Source organism: Lissotriton helveticus, chromosome 8 (genome assembly GCF_964261635.1).
Source record: "Lissotriton helveticus chromosome 8, aLisHel1.1, whole genome shotgun sequence".
Classification (NCBI taxonomy): domain Eukaryota; kingdom Metazoa; phylum Chordata; class Amphibia; order Caudata; family Salamandridae; genus Lissotriton; species Lissotriton helveticus.
In genome coordinates this window covers 743,266,428-743,286,887 of record NC_136069.1, presented here as the reverse complement: position 1 = coordinate 743,286,887, position 20,460 = coordinate 743,266,428, and the positions used below count along the sequence as shown (strand labels likewise).

At 41.8% G+C, this 20,460-nt stretch overlaps 1 protein-coding gene across 3 annotated transcripts in view; it reads right to left on the bottom strand.

Moving 5' to 3' along the window:
• The window catches only part of LOC144772896 (arylsulfatase D-like), a 547,027-nt gene that overhangs the window by 10,472 nt on the left and 516,095 nt on the right, over window positions 1–20,460 (bottom strand). For all 3 annotated transcript variants that reach the window (XM_078657568.1, XM_078657569.1, XM_078657570.1), the window contains one exon: window positions 6,642–6,763. In XM_078657568.1, coding sequence (XP_078513694.1) covers window positions 6,642–6,763 — 122 coding nt within the window. The remainder of the gene's footprint in view (window positions 1–6,641; window positions 6,764–20,460) is intronic.

The window sequence follows — 20,460 nt, the reverse complement described above, 5'->3', positions numbered from 1 at the left end:
ATTATGTTTTATTAATTGGTAATTAATTGTTATTAATTGATTAATTGGTAATTATATTAAGTGTATACATTTATTATTGAAGTGTGTTGTGAGGTTATAGGGCAATAGGGTGGGAAGTAATTTAATTGTAATTAAGTAATTATTTATTTTAATGTTGAGTATTGATAAATAATGTATGGTTAATTAATTATTAATTGGTAATAACTTTTTAATAATTAATAATAAAACATTTGGGAATTAATGTATTGTTCATTAATTAATAATCAGTAATTAAATTGTATTAATTATAATTTATTGGTATTCATCCATAATGTACTGTTAAATAATTATTAATTGCTAAATATTTTTTAATAATGATTGTATTTTTGTATTGAAAATTAAATATTTCTTATTTGGTAATTCATTTTAATAATTATTATTTAATTGTATGTATCAGCAATTTAATTGTTAATGAATTATTAATTGTAATTATTTATAAGTAATCATGTATTGATATTGTTAATTAATTTATTGTTATTTAATAATTACATTTTTATGTATTTAAAAAATATATTTTAATTATTAGTAAGTTATTTTAACCCCTACGCTATCCAACACTTTCCCTACTGTTGCACTCTCTGGAGTTGGAATAGTAATTTTAACCCCTACGCTATCTAACACTTACCTTTCGTGGAATGGGACCACCCGCCATTGCTGCGGGGGTCCCACTGGTGACATTAGGATGCGCCCTCCCCACTGGCGGGCGCATCCTGCATTCTTGAAATTGCGGTGGGCGGTGCTCTCAGCACCACCTGCCACAATGCAAAAAGGCATGTCACGCATTTCCATGCACAACGTGGCAGGCACTGCACTGTTCCTGCCATGTAGTGCATGGAACTGCGAGGGGGTACCATAGGTACCCCCCATGTGCACCCCCCACCCCCCAGAATCCCTGGGGGCCTGCAAGGGGTCCCTATTGTGTGAACCGCCTAGCTTTCCATGGTGGCTTTGCCACCACGGAAAGGCATGTCCCCGCAGACATGCTAATATGGATGGCGGTGTCTCCCAGACACCGCCACGATGTTAGCAGCTTTTCCGCCTCTCGACTCTTGGACCCGGCGGAAAAACGACAGATGGTCTTTCCGTCCGCCGGTGTCCCCCCCGCCATGTTAATGTGACGGGGGAACTTTCAGTGCGGGTGGTGGTTTCCGCCCACAATCCTAATGACCCCCTTAGTGTGGTCGAGGGGTCGTTCCACATTATGCACCTGGGAAGTGTGCCTGCTGGGTCTAATACGCCGTACCAAGACAAATAAAGCTGTGGCATGTTCCATAGACCTGGCCCTTATCCTAGCCATGGGCCTGATCACCTGTAAATGGAAATTGGCAACCCTTCCTACAACTCGGCCTGGGATACTCTCGATGGTAGCATGGACACTGGCAGAAAGTAAAGCATCAAATAGAGAGGAAACACAAGGTCCATGCAAATAGCCAATCTCAAATAGCTGGGACACTCTCCTGGAGAGCGAACGCAAGGGTCTGCAAACTGAGGTACAACCCCCTTAGAGCACCTTACTTGCTGTTCCCCAGATACATTACAACCTCTGATACTGACCAGAACTCCTGTCTGACCTTCGTATTCCATACAAGCAGTCCACGGTATATCCTTGACTGCACTCAGTTGTTGCATTGTTAACTGTCACTCATAGAATGGAGGCATGTTATGTTCATCTTAGTTGCAGATAGTTCTGTTTTATTGTATGCTTGGCACGTGTTAATGTCACCTATGTCAAGGCGTACTCACTTATGTACTAGTGGTGCATTTGTTTATAACCCTCAGTGGTTCATATTGTTGTAATGCAATATGCCACCTGTAATGCTCATACTGAACAATATGCTCTGTAGGCTGTTCAACGCCAATGTCAAAATGGCAATAAAAATATTTTTTTTTAATGTGGATAAAGGAGGGAGGAACTGTGGAATGAGTATTGTCCTGATCCCATTCCAGAGAAGGACTGAGAAATTGCCTCCTTAGGAGAAAATTTGAACAAACACTAGATTAAAATATGTGTTGTTTAATTGCCTGCACAAGACATACCTACCCCTTCTAAATTTAGGTTGGATTTACCCAACAAGAACCACAATGTGTCCGAGGGGCTTCTTCCTTCATAATTCATATGACCTATGATTGAACCATTCTGGACCGAGGTATAGACCAGACTGCATGCTATTATGAGAGGAATACCCACACTTACAGTTACAAAATACATGCTTGAGATTATTCCCAAACTAGAGAAAAGAAAATGAAACGTAGGTTTGCTGCACTGGGTACAATTCTTGCATGTCCCTGCCCCTTTTGTAAAACTTTCCCAGACCCAGGATATTTGTGACAGTCTTTGTGAGACAGGAAGACAGCATTATATTAATTACTGGAACCTGGACAGCAAGATGTTTATACTATGACAGGACAAATCAAATATAGAGGCAGGGAAAAGCCAGACACTAATACTTCTGATATTGTAAGATGTGCACCGAGGGGTATATAAGGTGAGAAACTGAATACATGGGCAATCTGAGAAGAAATGTATTGACTCTAGGATAGATCTATTCGGATATTGAGATAACTAATAGTGAGCAAATAAATGCAGATGCATGAGTCCAGGGATTATTATCCGGGCTCTTATCCATCAATATGGAAGAAAGTAATTATAAAACCTTTACTGAAAAAAACAAATCTGGATCCCTTAGAACCCAAAAGTTATCGACCGATAGCATCTCTCCCCTTTCCGTCTAAAATATTTGAGAAAATCATGAACTCTCAGCTAGCCGACTATATCGACCAGAACAACCTCCTTGACTTTACCCAATTTGGGTTTAGGAAGGGGCATGGGACAGAAACAGCACTGGTAAAGGCAGCTGATGAAGTCAGAGTGATTATGGACCAAGGAGGCGCAGCAGTCCTGATATTATTGGACTTGTCTGCGGCCTTCGACACGGTCGATCACAACATCTTGATCGACCGTGTAGCCCATATTGGCATCCAGGGTAAAGCCAAATCTCTTCTGGCTTCTTTTCTGTCTGGCCGCAAACAGTCCGTCAAACTGGGAGGCTTCTACTCCCCTGTTTTCACCTTACCATGTGGTGTCCCCCAAGGATCCTCGTTAAGTCCGACACTTTTCAACATCTATGTGTCGGACTTGGCGAGGATCATTAAATCATATGGAATTGGGCTGACATCATACGCTGACGACACCCAGCTGGTACTGGCCATCCATAACAACGGAGGAGCAGTTGCGGCCAATTTCCAGGAAGGCATGATGGCTATCAGCTCCTGGATGGATCACAACTGCTTAAAATTAAATTCTGACAAGACGGTGGTCATGATCTTCGGTAAATTGACCCCGCCTTGGTCCCCAGTATGGTGGCCCTCGGACTTAGGAGCCCCTCCCACTCCGGTCACCAAAGTCAGGAACTTAGGAGTACTATTTGACAACAAATTGTCATTTTTGAGCCATGCTAAGGCAGTAGTCCCGGCATCCTTTTACACTCTAAGGATGGTTAAGAAACTACTGCCTTTCCTTCCTTCTAATGCAGGCAAAACTCTAATGTGCACCTTAGTTCTTTCTAAGATCGATTATGGCAATGCTCTGTTGCTAAATGCCCAGGAACAAGTCCTTAACAAGATGAAACTTGTGAAGAACGCGGCTGCTAGAATTCTGACCTGCACATCAAAATTCTCATCCATCACCCCGATTGTTCGTCAATATCACTGGCTCCAGGTCAGGTGTCGGACTAAATTTAAGGCGCTGTGTATTACTTATAAGGCCTTGAATAACATAGGTCCAGACTACTTAATAAAAGCTTTACATGTATATAATCCCCAAAGAGCCTTACGCTCTTCCTCAGCCCACCTGCTTCCAATCCCACGAACAAAAAAAGTGAAGTGGGGAGACAGACGATTTATTGTGTCTGTCTTCAGTTTGTGGAACTCTCTCCCCCAATAAATAAAAATTAGCCCTTCCTTATTGACATTCCGGAAACAATTAAAAACGTGGCTATTTAACCAATAATAAGCCAGAGCCCCCTTTTTCAGCATATGTTCTGCGCAGCGCCGAGACACCCCAGGGTTATTGCGCGCTATATAAATTTTTATAAATAAATAAATAAAAAAATAAATAAATTAGTCACATTTCTCCATTCCATCAAGGCACCAAAGCATATGGATTTAACTCCGTTCTTTATCCAATCCTGTACTTGTTGCTGGAATTCCGTGGTATTTGGCCAGACAGAACTCACTATGTATGGACCTCAGTCATGCCATGGCATTGACATGGTAGTCACCCATGTTAAAAGGAATACCGCTTAGGGTGGCTACCGTCTCTAGAAGAGACAGGTAGTGTGCTGATGAGCAATTTATAGATATTATGTGGACCAGCTCGTAGGGAAGTTAGGGTGAAGATTTCTGTGCAGGAAACACACTTTATGAGTCAGAAATAAGGAGCAGGGTGGCATAGTGCTATCGCATCACTGACACTTTACCTTGCACAGTTCTTCAGAATAATGACATATTTTACTTGGAGTAGTTTTCTGACATGATCCTACATTAAAACACATGCTAATCCACTGTGCTCCCATTATCTTACAGAGTGGAGTAAAATATCTGTTGTGATAGGAGAAACTAAATTATAATTGAATCTGGTGAATTTCTAACCTTTCTTGCATTAGTTTATTACCCACCCCTGTTTGTGTAGGTGCTGCTTAAGCGTTCTTTCATTTTCACAGTACAGTGCCTGCTTCCCTATATTTGCTGTTCCCTATGTGGTTTGCCTCACTTTGAGAGGGATAATGAGCGACATGGCTATGCATGTATGTTGCTGGCTATGTCAGGTCTGGTCCCATCACCCCTCTCTGTTGGTGGAGGATTTGAGTGTCCTTTCAGCATTTTGTTTGTGTCCATTCTGCAGGCACAGGTTTTGGAGTGGAGAGCTGCAAATGTTGGTTGTCCATGTATGGTTCTAGCATACAGGGTTCTACCATCATTAAACTCTTGTGGCCATTTAACCTCTCATGGAACTAATACTCAGAGTTGGCAGATAATCCTATTTGACCTGAAAATAACTCTTACTTCTATCACTTGTCTTGTATTCGGAAGCCTGTATTACTTTTGAGCTACCTGCTCTGTTACACACACAAACCTTCACATTCGGACTGACTCCACAACAGGAGAACTGGGTGGTGCCTTGCCAATCAGCAGGGTAAACATTTTTTTACTCTCATAGTAATCCATCACTCACTCCATAAAAGTATGTAGGGTCCCCACACCATATTCTATGTCAAACATTTGAGCAAGTGCTTTAAAGCGCTGATGGCTAATTATTTGTTTTTTTTACACATTCTCCACCTAAATTGGGACAATTATATTGTCCCTTTTTAGTATTGCAGGTTTTATGTTTCAATATCATTTTAAGTAGTGCTCCTATCCTTGTTTATCATCCTCCTTTGGAGGCACTGGATCACTTTGTCTCTGTAGTCGGTCTACACTCAAATTTGTCTTACTGCAGCCATATCTGATGTGGGTATGCAAGGGATGAATGAACTATCCAATCTAGGGTCTGCTGTCTTTGGGACAGTACTGTGGGGATGTGGTGTTCCCAACACTAGGTCTTCTTTTTGGAGACCAGACTTAGACGTTGAAATTAAGATTTCTTCTAGTATCCACAGCAAAGACTTGACCCATGTGAGATCAAGGGAGGACATCAAAAATTCCTACTTGGCCAGAACTAAGGATTTCCCTATTGACAAATCATTTTGGGGCCATGATTGTTTCATGATCTCAAGTGTTGGGGGTGTCTTCTTTATGCTTCGTTGAAGCAAGAACATCCAGCTTGTCATGTGATATATTCACAAAAAGGAATGATGAGGAAAGGAATGTAGAAAAATGCCCTATTTAGATACTATTAACTACATTCTCAAATTCCCTCTTCCCTATCTAAGACCTGATGCCCACTTTCTCTTCTGGAAGACTGATGTGCTTCAGACAGCCTCAAACTTTCATGTAATGATGTAGGAGATAGTCTGTCTTGAAATAGTATTTAGGTAACAATGTGCCTGTCAGCCACCTCATCTAATGAGACAGAACACAGAGGTAAGGAAGAGGGATTATAAGTAATGCAATTATTGGAGAGTAATCAAATCATTACTTCAGTTTGTCACTCTATTTTTCAAGACTTCATTCGGACTCTAAATTTGGAGTGACCTTTGATTGCTCTTATAGTGTGCAAAAGGAAGGTTCAGTTTCTGGAGTCAGGATAATTTATTACCAAATTCTAAATAGTGGATAACATCTCCTTTGCTCTAATTGAACAATTGATCCAATAGAGCTGACTGTTACACAGTTTATCAACTCATATCTGAGACAGCTCAGTCACTGGCCTAAGTGTGTTTCCCATTACTGTTTTGTTGCAGCCTGAAGTGGGAGTAAATTAGCATCAGCACTCCATAAAAAATATTTTGCATAACGGGTTAAACAAAGATTGCGTGCCTCTCCGTGACATTAAACTGATAAACAAATCAAATATTGACTGGCCAGGAGCAAAATTGTTTAAAAAAAGTTACTTTAAACAATATCTTTCTAAATATGAGAAATGTCACCTTGATACTCACTTTCCCGTTGGTGCCAGCGTACTGCATGAAGGTGTTCCCCACAATAGTGAAACATAAACTCATGTCCTGAGCGGATAGTGTTTCCTTGGAGTAAGTCCATAAGGTTCTGTCCATCAATGACTCTACATTAACAGAAAGAATATGCATCACTAAATTTAATTTAGTTTCAACTACTGTACACCGGAACATTCTATAAACCTCTTTACTTTAGAAAAATAGGGTACTTTTCATCAGATATGTGATATAAATTTCCAGTTATGCCTTTAACTGTTGGGTAGGTGATATGCTAAACGTCATGTAGTATTCAAGTATCAAATCTACATAAATTCAGGAGGGGCAAACATTTGCAGTTCAAGTTAAAGTGAAACAAAGTTGCACAAGAAATTAAAGAATACACATCATCACACCTAGCTGAATCACAGATTTTTCACAGCACTACCTATGCAAAGAAATCTTAACAGCAGATATAGGCTGATTTTAGGAATGCATGGACAAGTAACAAGCATACATCACAGACAAAGCTTCCTGCAGAAGCACAGATAATGGTCATACATAAAGACCACTAACTTAATTTAGAGCCATGTAAATTTACAGTAAACAAACTGCGATTCACAAATCCTTGTACAACCTGATCAGTTTGAGGAGCTGAAAAATATAGGCATGTTTTTTTATTGTTTCTAGATCGGTCAGAATCCCCAGAATAAGGCCCAATTCAGAATTACACACCATATGCTGCACTTTACAGCTCAATTTCAAAATATGTCTCAAAAGCTGTATGTTTTACATGTGGTTGAAATAATTTGGAAATGTAATTTGACACATTCTATAGTTTTTGAAAATTTTCATCGTGTTTTGCTTCACTTATCCCAACCACTTCCATTCACAAGCGGCGTAACAAAACTTGAGGGGGGCCCCCTGCTAAGTACATGGAGGGCCCCCCCCTCCCATTCTCAGTGCTGGTCACGAGCTCTCAGGCTAGCGATCCGCCATACTGCAGGGGCTGTGGGGCTTTTGTTGAGCCACTGTTACCAATACAGCCATTATAAGTAACCCTGGATGGTGGGGTTAATAGTTGAGCTTAGTCTGCTGGCAGTCTATCATAGGTGGTGCTCTATCCACTACAGGGTCCCTGCCATCAGTATGCCGGGGAAGTTTACCCTATTTTAGTTATGTTTCCTGGTGCAGACTCCTGTCATGATATACATCGGGCCCACTCATCGTTGAGTTTTGCCAAAAGTGCATCCACTGCTCCTTCTCTTTCACGCTTCCTTCCTCCCTCTTGCTTTCTGTCTCTTCCTTTCCATTATTTCTGAGCATCCTAGCTTTTCTTCATTCTCATCCCAGCCGTTTTCTTTCTATTCTGTTACTTTTATCTCCAACCTTTTCTCTCCCATCCCATCGAAATCATTCCACTATGCTTTTCCTATCTCCTGTGCAGTATTTCTCTTCCTTTCTCTGCTGTTTTTATGCTATTTGCTTTGTATTTCCTTTGTCCATTTTTCACCCTCTACAATCCCTACCTCTCTTTTCTCTTATCCTATTCTATACCCCACCCTCTCTTCCTTATCAGCCTTCCAGCTGACCTTGTCCTTATAGCCCCTCGTGATTTCTTTCCTTCATACTTTCTCACTGTGTCCCTTGATTAGCGCTTCCAGTGCATTCTTGCCTATCACAATGTTCTTCATCAATACCATACCGACCTTATTGCCCTTCTTCTTCCTCATACTCTTCCAGAACTCCTAGCCTCAAATGATGTATTTGTTTACTCCAGAGTCTTCACTGGTGTCTCTAGAGAGGCCAGATAGTGCAAGCTCCCCAGTGCTATTTGTACTGGCTCCCGTAGAGCCCACCACCACAGCTGCTCAATGTAGTGGGTGACGACACCGAAAAAACAGACACTGCACCTTTCCACACACATTAAATTGTCTAACTAACTTTTGTCTCCTTCTTCTGTTCTCCCACTGTGATGTCCCACTGTTCTACCTCATCGGCCTTGATTTAGGTCACAGTATTTGTTCCTGGATACATTAATAAAAAGATCTGAACCATAAAAGATTAATGGGTCTGCAAAATATTAAAATTGTAACATTGTTGAAACATAATATTCCATCAACACAAGTACAATTAAAAATGGTGTACATCAATAGGAAACACTATTTACAAGGAGAATAAAGCATATTAAAATGTTTTAGGGAAAAAGCCAAGACCTCATTATATCAAGCAGAATAGAATATGCCACCAAATACTTTATATATTTTATGAATAAAGATATTCTAATTCCCCCATGATTGAAGAAAAGTACATTCACGTTGATTAGTGTGATGGTAAATATGAGCCTTAAATGTAAAATCATCAATGTATAAAGAGTTATCAGCTTAGGAAGTTTAATCCCCGACACAGAGTTGGATTTTAATTATGGAATATGCAGAAGTGGTCCATGAGTCCTAATGAATGCATCTCGATCCCCCTGAGCAGTCTGAGAAGATAGCACTGTTGGGGGATGCGACAGTGGCTGATCAGACCAGTGTGAGCTATTTACACTTATTTAGAGAGCTTCAAATTCTGTGCTCACAATCCAGCACGTCACACATGCACTGAACACTGACAACCAACTCACGTAAAGGGAATACTGTTCTCCTCTCCCTCTGGCGTTTCCTTTAACTAATTTTCTTCTGTGTGTTTCCTTTACCCATTGTTTCAGTGGATTTCTCCTTCTGCAAAGCCTTAATAATTTTCAGAAGCCTTCTCCCTTTTCCCTTTGTCTTTCACTGGCTCTCTCTTTTACCTTTTCACTCTCTTTGGTTCCCGGTCTCTTCCACCCATTTTCCTATTTGGGATCCTTTTACCCTACATTTATGGAGCTTTTTCTTTCTTTCATCATTTTTTAGCACCTCCCTCTGGGCTTGTTTCTTTCAGGCTTTCTGCCTCCCTGGGGCCCATACTATTGCAATCTGAGGCCCTACTTCATCCATAGTCACCCCACCTCTCTATTTGAAGGGATTTCTTTCTCTCTCTGCTAGGTTGTCTAACATTACCTTCCTCTTTTGCTCAGCCTCTCTTCATCTATCCCCTGGCATCGGTCCACACAACACAATCTACCATCTCTGGCTTCTTTAATTTTCTCTGCACAACATATTTTGATGATGTTCAACAGAAAGAAAACGTATTGTTTTCCAGTGATCCTTACAAAACTCAAAATTCATATGCTCTCTCTCTCGTGGCTTAGCTGCCTTTCTCCCTCATTCTCAAGGGTGTCTCGTTTGCTCTTGTGAGTCTCTTTCACTCTTCATGTGACTCTCTGGGTTTCTCATGCTCCTTTTATACTTTCATTACATTTCAACAACTTTATTATGATCACACAGATCCTAAAAAGTATACAGCACAATTTTCAAAAAAATATAAACCGAAATGTATGGATAAAAGAATATAGAATCAATGCATAAAAACATTAGCACAAATTCAAATTGACAAGGCATCCAGGACGGTTATTAAGTGCATATGTGCAAAATAGCAAATAGTATGGCACAAATTAAGATACTTAGAGTTCCTACAACTGCAAGTTAAAACAAATGTTTTACAAAATTAGATAACATTCTGGTCTGACAAAACACAGTGTCTCAGCTGCATAATTTTTTAAGCCTAATCCAAAGGGCATTCCAAAATCTAGCACGACCAAATACAATAGGTTGTCTAGTATCAGTACACAAACGACCTCTAGGTAATGCCCCCGGCCCACTGAGGAGCATGACGGAAAAATCTATTTTTTGCTCATCAACTGATCGGTCGGGCAAAAAAAAGAGTAAATGGACTATGGATTCAGAACTATCTTTGCAAGTGTGTCACAAATCAACCAAATTGTTGTTGCTGGACCATTTTGAACAAAACAAATTGGTGGGAAGTGTTTTGTAGCGAAACTGCAGAAAACGTTTCTGTGCCATCGGTGGAACAATTTTATCAATGGTTGTTTCAAAAAACAGAGCACATTTAGAATTGAGGAAGACTTCAGTCAGGCTGGATATTGGGGCTGAAAGAACTTCTTTTGAAACAGAATCCCAAAACACCTCTTTCATTTTTTCTCTAGAGATTTGCCTCATGGTTTCTGGGTTCGTCCAGTAGGCATCCACGTTCAGTTTTGCCAAAGATTTCAGTAGGGTGGTAAACCAGTTTATTGATGAAACTTTAGGAAATCTCAGGAGATCTAACAGAGTCTCTCGGTAGGTCTCCAGCTCTCCTACAGTCCATAGTCTAAACCAGAACATTATCAATCTGTACATTGCCTTATGTTTCAATTGTTTAGGTGCCAGATCCATATACAAAGGTTTCAGAGGGGTGCTAGCGGGGAGGTCAACCAGAGATCTAAGAAGTTGATTTACCATAGCTATTAAAGACGATATGTTTCCTGTCCCCCGCAACTCTATACCATACATTAGCCCCCCCATAAACCTTAGAGTTATAAATTTCAAGTGTAGGAGCAATCTGCAGTGACGATGTTTTCTGTGTATTTTGCTAATATGATTACATTGGAATATCTGGTGTAACTTAGCCTTCTCTTTTTGTGCATCCCCCTTTACTGATTGGGATACATGTAATCCTAGGTAATCAAAAATGTCAACTTGTTCAAGTAGGGTGCTACCTGCACGAATAGATCTACTGGAGAATTTTGACCCTCTTTTGTTAAAAATCATATATTTGGTTTTTCCCTTTTTTAAGAGCAACCCCCTATTGTTACAAAACTGTATATTATCATTTAAAAGTTGTTGAAGGCCCTAGGGGGATTTAGAAATGAAAAGGGTATAGTCCGCAAAAAACAAAGCGGACACTCTTCTGTCATTTATTTTCGGGGCATCACAGCCATCCCTGTCAAAAAAAATCAATAACCCCATTAAAAAAAAAGAGCAAAAAGGGTGGGCCCCAGCACACATCCCTGCCTCACTCCACAATTTATGGGAAATTTTTCTGTTACTTCATTTCTTGGGCCCCACCTGACCTGGGCTGTGTTGGCGGCATGTAATCTGATTAGGATGTCTAAGAGGTTTGCCGGGATGCCCAATTCTCTCAGTACTCTCCACAGAGTCAAAAGCTGGGCACAAGTCAACAAATGCCATTTATAACTTGCCCCCTTTAAAGTCCACTTCCTTCCAATAAATGCAGAGGAAGTGAAAGACCTGATCTAGGGTGCTAACTTTAGAACGGAAGCCTGCCTGAAGGTCACTTAAAATATGGGATTACATCATTCAGTCATGGAGCTTCCCCAGGACTTGTTTACAAAAGATATTTTGGAGAGAATCTATTAGGCTTATCGGCCTATAGTTTGATGGCTTAGTTTTATCTTGTTTCTTGTAAATGGGCACAATTTCCGTGACCTGCCACGATTGCTGAATAGAAGCTCTAGAAAGCAATCAGGTTAGATAACATTTATGTACCGTCCCCGAAGGCATTTGTCTTCTTTATACAGATCATTGAGGATTCTGTCTGGACCTGGGGCACGCACTGGTTCACATGAAGAGACTGCCACATGGGTTTCTACTATGGAAAATATCAGGGGCTCAAAATCCCCACTCAACCCCTCCTCTGGCGACTCACCCATCTCACCACTACTGTCACTCTCATTGGCATAGAGACACCCAAAGTAGCCTGTCCATTCATCGGGCTGTATGTTGTATTCCAACTCTGGTTTTTCTCCCTTGAGCCAATGAGTTGCCTCTCTCCAGAAGGACATTTGATCTTTAGCAAATAATGCTGTGTGCAAAGCTAGCCATAGTGAGCTCTCCCACTCCTTTTTGGCACTGTCAATGGCCCGCATGTACTTGACTCTAGCAGTCACAATTTCAGGGTGAACCTTACGCTCTATAGCACTGATAAGCTCCCTCTTTGACCTATTGCAGTCCTGATTAAACCATTTACTTTTAAACGTGTGCCTAGTACCAGTGCAATGGACAACACTTCCCCTAGTTTTGGCAGGCTGGCTAAGCAGTTTCATAGCCTCTTTGAAAAGGTGCTTGTGGCATAGATTTACACTCTTAACAGCATCTTTATACTTTCTCTTTGGGACTTTCTTTCACCTTTTGCTCTTATATTCTTTCATACGCCAGAGTGTTTTCTTTCCTAAGTGCAATATTAATACATTTTCCAAAGCTCTAATCCTGTTTTCTCTGTCACAGGCACACAGTTGTGCTCTTTAAAGATAACTTTTTCCTTTCTGTTTATATATTCACATCTCGGGGTACTTTAAGGTTTCTCAGATTTGTGGTCTTATATTTTGCTCTGACGGATGTGCTCTCAGCTCTAATTTCACCTTCCACTTTGTCCCTTATATTTCTCTCTGAGAGTTCAGTCTTCTTTATGTGTACACATCTCACTTTGCACTTAAGAATGAAACTATAAAATAAGGTTAGAATCTGATACCGGAGTAATATGTTAAATAACTGCAAGGGCTGCATCACCTCTTGGATAGGCAGCATTCTAATATAAGACAGCATATAGGTTTTAACAACATAATGCCATCTGAAAAATTCAAATTGCAGCATTTTTGCCCCTACGTTCAAATATGCACTGGCTGGCGCTTTGCGTTCTTGGGTCCTCTGCAGTGTTCACTATGGAGCTCAGGTAAAGGAACCTTTCTCCAGCACAAGTGCTTTCCCCAAATGGACTGCTGTGATTCTAAGTAGATTTATAACATTGTGTATATGCCTATCTGCGGCTGGTCGGTTTTTTTCTACCTGCCCTTCCAGTTTCTTTCTACCAGTAAGTGGAAACAGAGAGGTTGGTGCAAGGAAGATACAAGGAAAACACATATCTGAGGAGCCAACCAGTAAAATAAATGCAGTCTACACAGGCAGATGCCCCACATTCCGGATCCCCAGTCCCTCTGCACTGGCTGCACCACTGATAGCTCTGCCCCTGATTTTGTACCTTCCAATGCGCCCCAGCAGAGTCCTGCAACTGGAGCTGCAAACCTTCTTCTGCCCCAGTCAGCCCTTTTTTTTCCCCCGAAGTTTTATGTAGTGCGAACTTGACTGAAGGTATCAGAGCACTTTACATGAGCACCAGTTGCATTTACATAAGGACACATTCATTTTTGTTAGGCACGGGGAGATTAAGTGATTTGCCCAGAATCACAGAATATTGAGCGTTGTTGCCGAGACTCGAACTCGATTCCCCAGATTTGAGGTCGACCGCCCTAGCCCTTAGGCCACATCCTCTCTTATTTATCTGTGGTTAATCATCAATTCTGTGTCGGGATGGCCTACCCTGGCTATCTTTGATATCTAGTTGTCAGGCTGGGTTCCAATCTGTGGTGTATTATGTTTTTCCAGTAACTATTGTACTGTCCTCTTCTGAAGAATTCAACAGCATTCTCAAGATTTACTGATCTTTCAAGCAGGCATTTACTTGTAGGAGAGTGTCTCAGGGGGTGGGTCCACCCCTCTTGGTATTTTAAATAGTGTGTAATGTTCAGTGTTCACCCATTTCTTTACATCCATGAGCAATACTTCTGTGGAGAGGGCTTCTGAAGCTTTCTGCGCCATGGCCATCCTTTTTGCTAGCATAAAAGCCATGTACATGAATTTGTTTATGGTTTTTAATTTTTTCACCCTACATGGGGCAAATGTCACCACATGTCAACATGCAAGCAGGACGAAAATCACGATAATTTAAAGGGTATTAAGAGAGTATATATTCCTTTTGTCCCTTTGCTATCAGTTGTTTGGATGAAGAATAAATATAAAACACAGCACATTTATTTGGCAACCCGCAGGGAAGGGTCTCTGGATTCCTTATAACCACTGTCCAGATTGATATACGAATCAATGTCGACCAGCAGCAAGTGTGATATCCTGTGAGAGGAGGAGAAAAATAATGGAATTGAGTATGGATGTACAAAGAAAAAACAGAGGAATGATAACCCAAGTTCCTGAAAGCTTTTGTACCATCTTGTGTGGTCAAACATCCAGGCAGCTTCCCTTCTCAGAGGAGCAGTGCCCCGTGGTGAATGCTTCTCTGGGCCCCCACCCCCATCCTTTTTCCAGGACTGGCTCTTACTGAAGAGAAACAATGTAACTTGTTACTTTGTTTCTCTTCAGTTATGGGTCAGCAGGAGGAGCTCGGAGCAGGCTGCACACTGCAGCTGCTTTAGAGCAAACCTCCCACAGCTCTCTGCAAGTGAGCTGAGGGGGCCCCCTTCGTGTACTGAAGACTGGGGGGCCCCCGCACCACGGGGGCTGTGGGGTGTTTGTTACGCCCCCGCCATTCACGTCTCCATCTAGGCTAAGCTAACAAGTTTCTGACCCCATTACTTAAAATCTACTAGGAAATTGCAGGGCGGGAAACCAAAAATGTACACCATTTCACAATACGAGACATAGACAACATAGCTAGCTCTCTGATTAGACATTCTGCATGCTCAGCAAGCAGACTTAATGCTCAGACTACATAATCCTTACTAGTTCATACAGCATTTATGGATATGCCTTTGACTGCACTGATTTTACATGCACAAGCAATGTAACAGAGATAGGGGTGATTGTTACAAAGGCAAGGGAGGAGGGCGGAACATGGAACCTCACTAGGAATGGACCAAAATTCACAGATGTGTGGGGGGATGGCTGAGATATTTGGCTAAAGAGGATCTGATCCAAGGCTGTGCCAGTCCCACTGCTTCAACTTCCAGAAGACAGCCAAGCTAGTTTTATGATCAACCATGTTAATGGTTTTCTAAACCTCAGTGAATATCAGGGCTGAGGCATCAGCAGCATCAACTATCATCCATAAAGTAGTGGGGTACAGAGATCCATGCTGCTTAACTCCCTCTGCAGGCTCTACACAGGGTTGCAATCTAAATCTAAGAGTCATCCAGAGGTCATTGTGCTGAGCCATTATCATGCTCCTCTGGATCTGGAAAGCTGCAGAAAGGTTAGTATGTGACAACATTTATTTGGGTTGTTTGGACTGAGAGAGTGTTTCTAAAGACTAGGAGGGACCACTGTGCTCTTCGGCCCTCTTTTATAAGGTTTTGCCGTAGGGCAGCAAAGCAGGCTTTCCTGCTGCGCTGCCCTAAGACAACAGAAAAGGGCGAGAATGTGTCATATCTATCAGATACAAGGATTCCTGTCTTTTTCCCCTGCACTGGCGCACAATGGGCTGCTGTGCGCCATTGCTGGTACCTTTGTACCATGGTTCAAGAGTGCCTGCATTGCGACGATGATTATCTTTGTGCAGAAAGGGATATCTTCCTGCTCAAAAGCAATGCCAAGAGGCTTTACCACTTTCTGTGTGTGTTGCAGAATGCAGCACACAGAAAAAGGAAAAAGTGAGGAGAAATAAAGATATTTCTTCTTGTTGTGCCTCCATTGCGCCTCCACTGGGGGAGGCATGTGTTTTTTTGCTGCTGCCTCAGATTTACAATTTCTTGTAAATCTGGGGCAGTGTCAAAAAGCCATGGATGTTGCTGGGAACACCCCCAACAACACCCATTGCACGCCCCTGCATTAAAGGGAACAATATTTACAAGGCAACATTAAGCCAAAAAAAGTGGCTTAGTGCTGCCTCGTAAATATGGATCAGACTCCTGTGCCACGGAACAACACAAAAAGTAGCATTCCGGCAGTGCAACAAGCCTCATAAATGAGGCTCTTTATTGTCAAAGGAGCCACTCCAGTGCTGAGAGATACTTCAATGATTTCAAGATACTGGATGACAAAAGGCAGAAGTGAACTGTGTCAAATGTTTTAATTGGCAAAGATGTGATGGTGATAGGTCAAACCCTTGACTGGACTGGACATTGATTTAAAGGTGATGAGGACAGTATATTTCCAGTGGTGAGTGCTTTTCTCAGCTAAGGAAAGGAAGCTGTAGAATAGGAGGAAGCTGAAATGAACTAGGGCCGTGAAAATGTAATCATGTAACCTTGTACTTGATAGTCTGAAATTTGCCATCATAAAAAAATAATAATTTTTCACAAAGTTCCTGCACTGGAGCCACTTTCATAGAGCAAACAAGATAAGAGGTCTGTAGGCATTTTACCTTAAATCAAGGTCATGCCTTCTGGATTAGCTGGCTTTAGAGAAATCTAAGATGACTTTTAAAATACCTCTATAAGCCTGGGAACAATAGCCATAGTAAATATGTGTCTCCTCATACCAAGCATATGTTTCCATATTAGTTTATATATTCTAATTATGATTCTTATATAGCTCTACTCAAAACTGAAGTGCACTTTACATTTGACGGATAGATGAGAGACAGGGACCTCCAAAATGGCCATAAGGTAAGACTCGGAGGACAAAAATACTAATATATGTTGCAGTGAAAGAGGCGATCACAGGGGTGGGATAGGGAGGGAAGATCGGGTAAAACTGAGTCTATGGGGGAATTGGGTACATTTAAGAATCTGAGGCAAAATAGGGAATTATCTTGTTCATTCATACGTGGAGATGGAAACACCGAGTTGCACAATTAATTAGTTACTAGCTTTTGTTTTCGGAAAGGGTCGATATTATAACATAATTGAACTAGTTACTTACTTTAGGTGATGCCTTTTCTGGTAAAGACTTCATCTATCCGCAGATTCCTTACCTTAGAAAATTCCCCAAACCACAGACTGATTCCAGAAATGTTTAAGCAGCAACCATGTTTGGCGGTAGGTAGTGCCGTTTAGCTCCCTATAGGCCGCAGATTCCGCGCCGCAAATGACGTATGTGGTGCATATATAGGCACCACCCCAGCGAGCTGACAACAACTTCTTTTCATGACTTTTCATGCCAGGAGCCACGAAAAACACTGACAACTGGTGTGAAATTCAAAGGCCCTTAGAAGAGCGACCCTCACATTGTAATCAGTTTGCAGAGCCGGGAGGGTGGTAGGGCAGAAAAGAATCTGCATCTAGATGAAGTCTATATCAGATATGATGCTACTAAAGATAAGAAACTTGTTCATTTGATAGAGACTGGTAGCTGCAGATTCCTTACTTTAGAATGGATACCCATGCAATTTCTCCCCACAGATGGGTCTGCAAAACCGAAAAGTCCTGCAGGACTGAACTAGCAAAGTGCCCGTCACTACAAACCCGGCTGTCAAGGCAGTAGTGTTTAGTAAATGTGTGCAGAGATGCCTACATAGCTGCCTGTTAGATGTCTAGGACAGGGACTCTATGGGCTAACAGAGTGGTTGCAGCTTTGGCTCTAGTAGAATAAGCATGCAAGCCCAGAGAATGTGTTGCTTTTTGGCAAGTGTGTAAAAGATATGTATGCAGTGCACTATCCTTCATGAGATGGTCCATTTCTGTCAAGGCCTTCCCCTTCTTAGCTCCATCGAAATCCTACAAAGAGTTGATCGTCCACAGGGAATTCATTGGTACGATCAAGGTAGAATGACAATGCAGTTTTTGGGTCCAGGCAGTGGAATCTCTCTTCTTCTTTAGATGGTTTAACCTACATGAAAAGGTGTCACTACTTTGGAAGGAAATAGGCACATGGTTAAAGGCCTGTTTAAAGGCCTGCCAAAAGGTGGTATTAGAAAGGTGCACACACAGTGCCTGCAGTTCGCTGACCCTCCTGGCCAATGTAATGGCCACTAGGAAAGCTGTTTTTATGGTTATCAACCACAGTGCACAGTTATGCAGCGGCTCCACCTAAGTAGTGCAGTGGTAGCCGACTGCCTGGGTTAAGTCTGCCTTCAACAGCCAATCATCGCAGTAGAGGAAGACTGGAACCCCTGACATTCACAGATGTGCTACAACCACCTCCATCACTTTCATGCACACACTTGGGCGCTGATGAGGCTGAAGGAGAGCAAAGAAAACTGGAAAGCGCTCTTTGCCCACCATGAACTGCAGATAATGCCTGAGGGCAGGCAGGACGGGAATGCAGAAGTGTGAATCCTGCAAGTCCAATGTTACCATTCAGTCTCCAGTGTCCAGGGCAACTGCGAATTCAGACCCTTTGGATATTGTTACCATTGACGCCACCAAGGAGTTTGATAGGGTGTGTTGGGTTTATTTGTGGGAGATCGTAGAGGTATTTGGACTCCTCTTAGGTTTTGTTGCTGTAGTTAAAGCACTATTTCACCTGTGCCAGACTGACCCGCAGTCCCGGGCCGACAGAGAGATCTAAATAGGGAATGGGACCGGGCACAGTATTTTTAATCCATGTCTGGGGCATGAAAAGTGGATTGCCCATATTAAATCTGCTTAGGGATCTAATCCGTCAATAAGCATAATGGTATTGTAGGCTGCTGTTTTAACATTTTAAACTGATTCCTTGCATTTTACGAATGCTTTTGAGATTAAGTCTCACAAGAGCGCTCAGAGGTAAATGTATCTATCTTTCAAAAAACAAAGCATCCATTTTTGTTGAACACTGCATGAACTCACTTGAAAGTTGTGAGGACATAGATCAGTAAATTGACTCTGTTTCACATGAAAGGAAAATGGGACAAAGACAACTCTATTCTTATTAATTGCATATTTATCTGCTTCTTGCACACAGTTCTTTCAGTTTTTATTGACCAAACAATAAAGTTTCCTATTACTACTACTTGTTAAAGCCCTCTACAAGGCTCTGTCAGCTTACATTTTGGTTATTGGGAGACTGACAAGGAAGGTCAGGATCTTGAGGGGGATATGTCAGGGCTGCCCACTGCCTCCACTACTTTTGAATTGTATAGAGTCGTTGGTGCAGGCTTTTAGGGCAGAAGCGGAAATTGTGCCTTTTGAATCACAGTAGTATAAATTCAAACTGGGCCTTTAGGCAGATTATATAATTGTGTATATGAGCAATCCACAGGAAACAGTGGAGCGTATGGAGGTCATAACAGAAGCATTTTGGGCCTTCTGGGGCTATTCCATAAATAAGATAGACATGATGGTATGGACTATAGCAAGTCCTGGGGGGGGAGCAATGCCAGGCTGATCAGGTATTTGCATATCTCATTTTTGTATAAATTGGAAGAGGTACTGGATTATAATTTGAGGAGGATGAGGAAGGAAATTGAACCAGTCCTATATAGGTGGGGTCATCTTCTATTTGACCTTCATGGTAGAGCAAATTTTGTAAAGATGACAATCCTCCCCAAGTTGACTCTAGGCAATATCCCTCTCTCCTTTTCCAAAAGCAGTTTAGATAAGATTCAAGGATGATAGGGAGTTCTATAGGGGCCTCTAAAAGTCCTAGGCTTAGTTGGAAGAAACTACAGAGAAAAATGGCTAACGGTGGGATGGCACTGGTGAATGCTTTCCCATATTAACTTTCCTTTCAATTTAGGAACTGTACAGTGCTCTTGGGAGCGCAGATTACTTTCGCTGGGGCAGAACCTATGCAGGGTTGTTGAATCTAATTGGGCAGATGATTTCCTTTATAGGTTTGGGGACCAAAAGGACTTTAAGAAGGTTTGGCTGAAAGTGTGGCGGGGCTTTCTTGATGTTTGGTATCGCACAAGGAAAATCCTTGGAATTTCATATTACTCAGAGTTTGCCACAGATTGGAATTCCCCAGGTACACAATCTTTTTTGCAATAGAAGCCGAGTATCCCATTGATAAAAGTGGGTATTAATCAATGGGGGTAATTACGGGTAGGCATTAGGGTAATCATATGGGTGGCGCTAAGGGCAGAAATTAAGGGCACACAGTCATAGTATAAATAATTGCCTTCATGGGGGTTTGGGCATGAATGGGATGGCAGGGAGAGATGGGCAATGGAGGATGGGTTACAGGACCCCAAGCTGATAACAAAGGAAATCTCTGTCTGGTATTGGGGGCTGCTGAAAGCAGATAGGGAGAGATGCAGAATACCTGTCCAACCTTGAGTTGGATATCAACCGGTC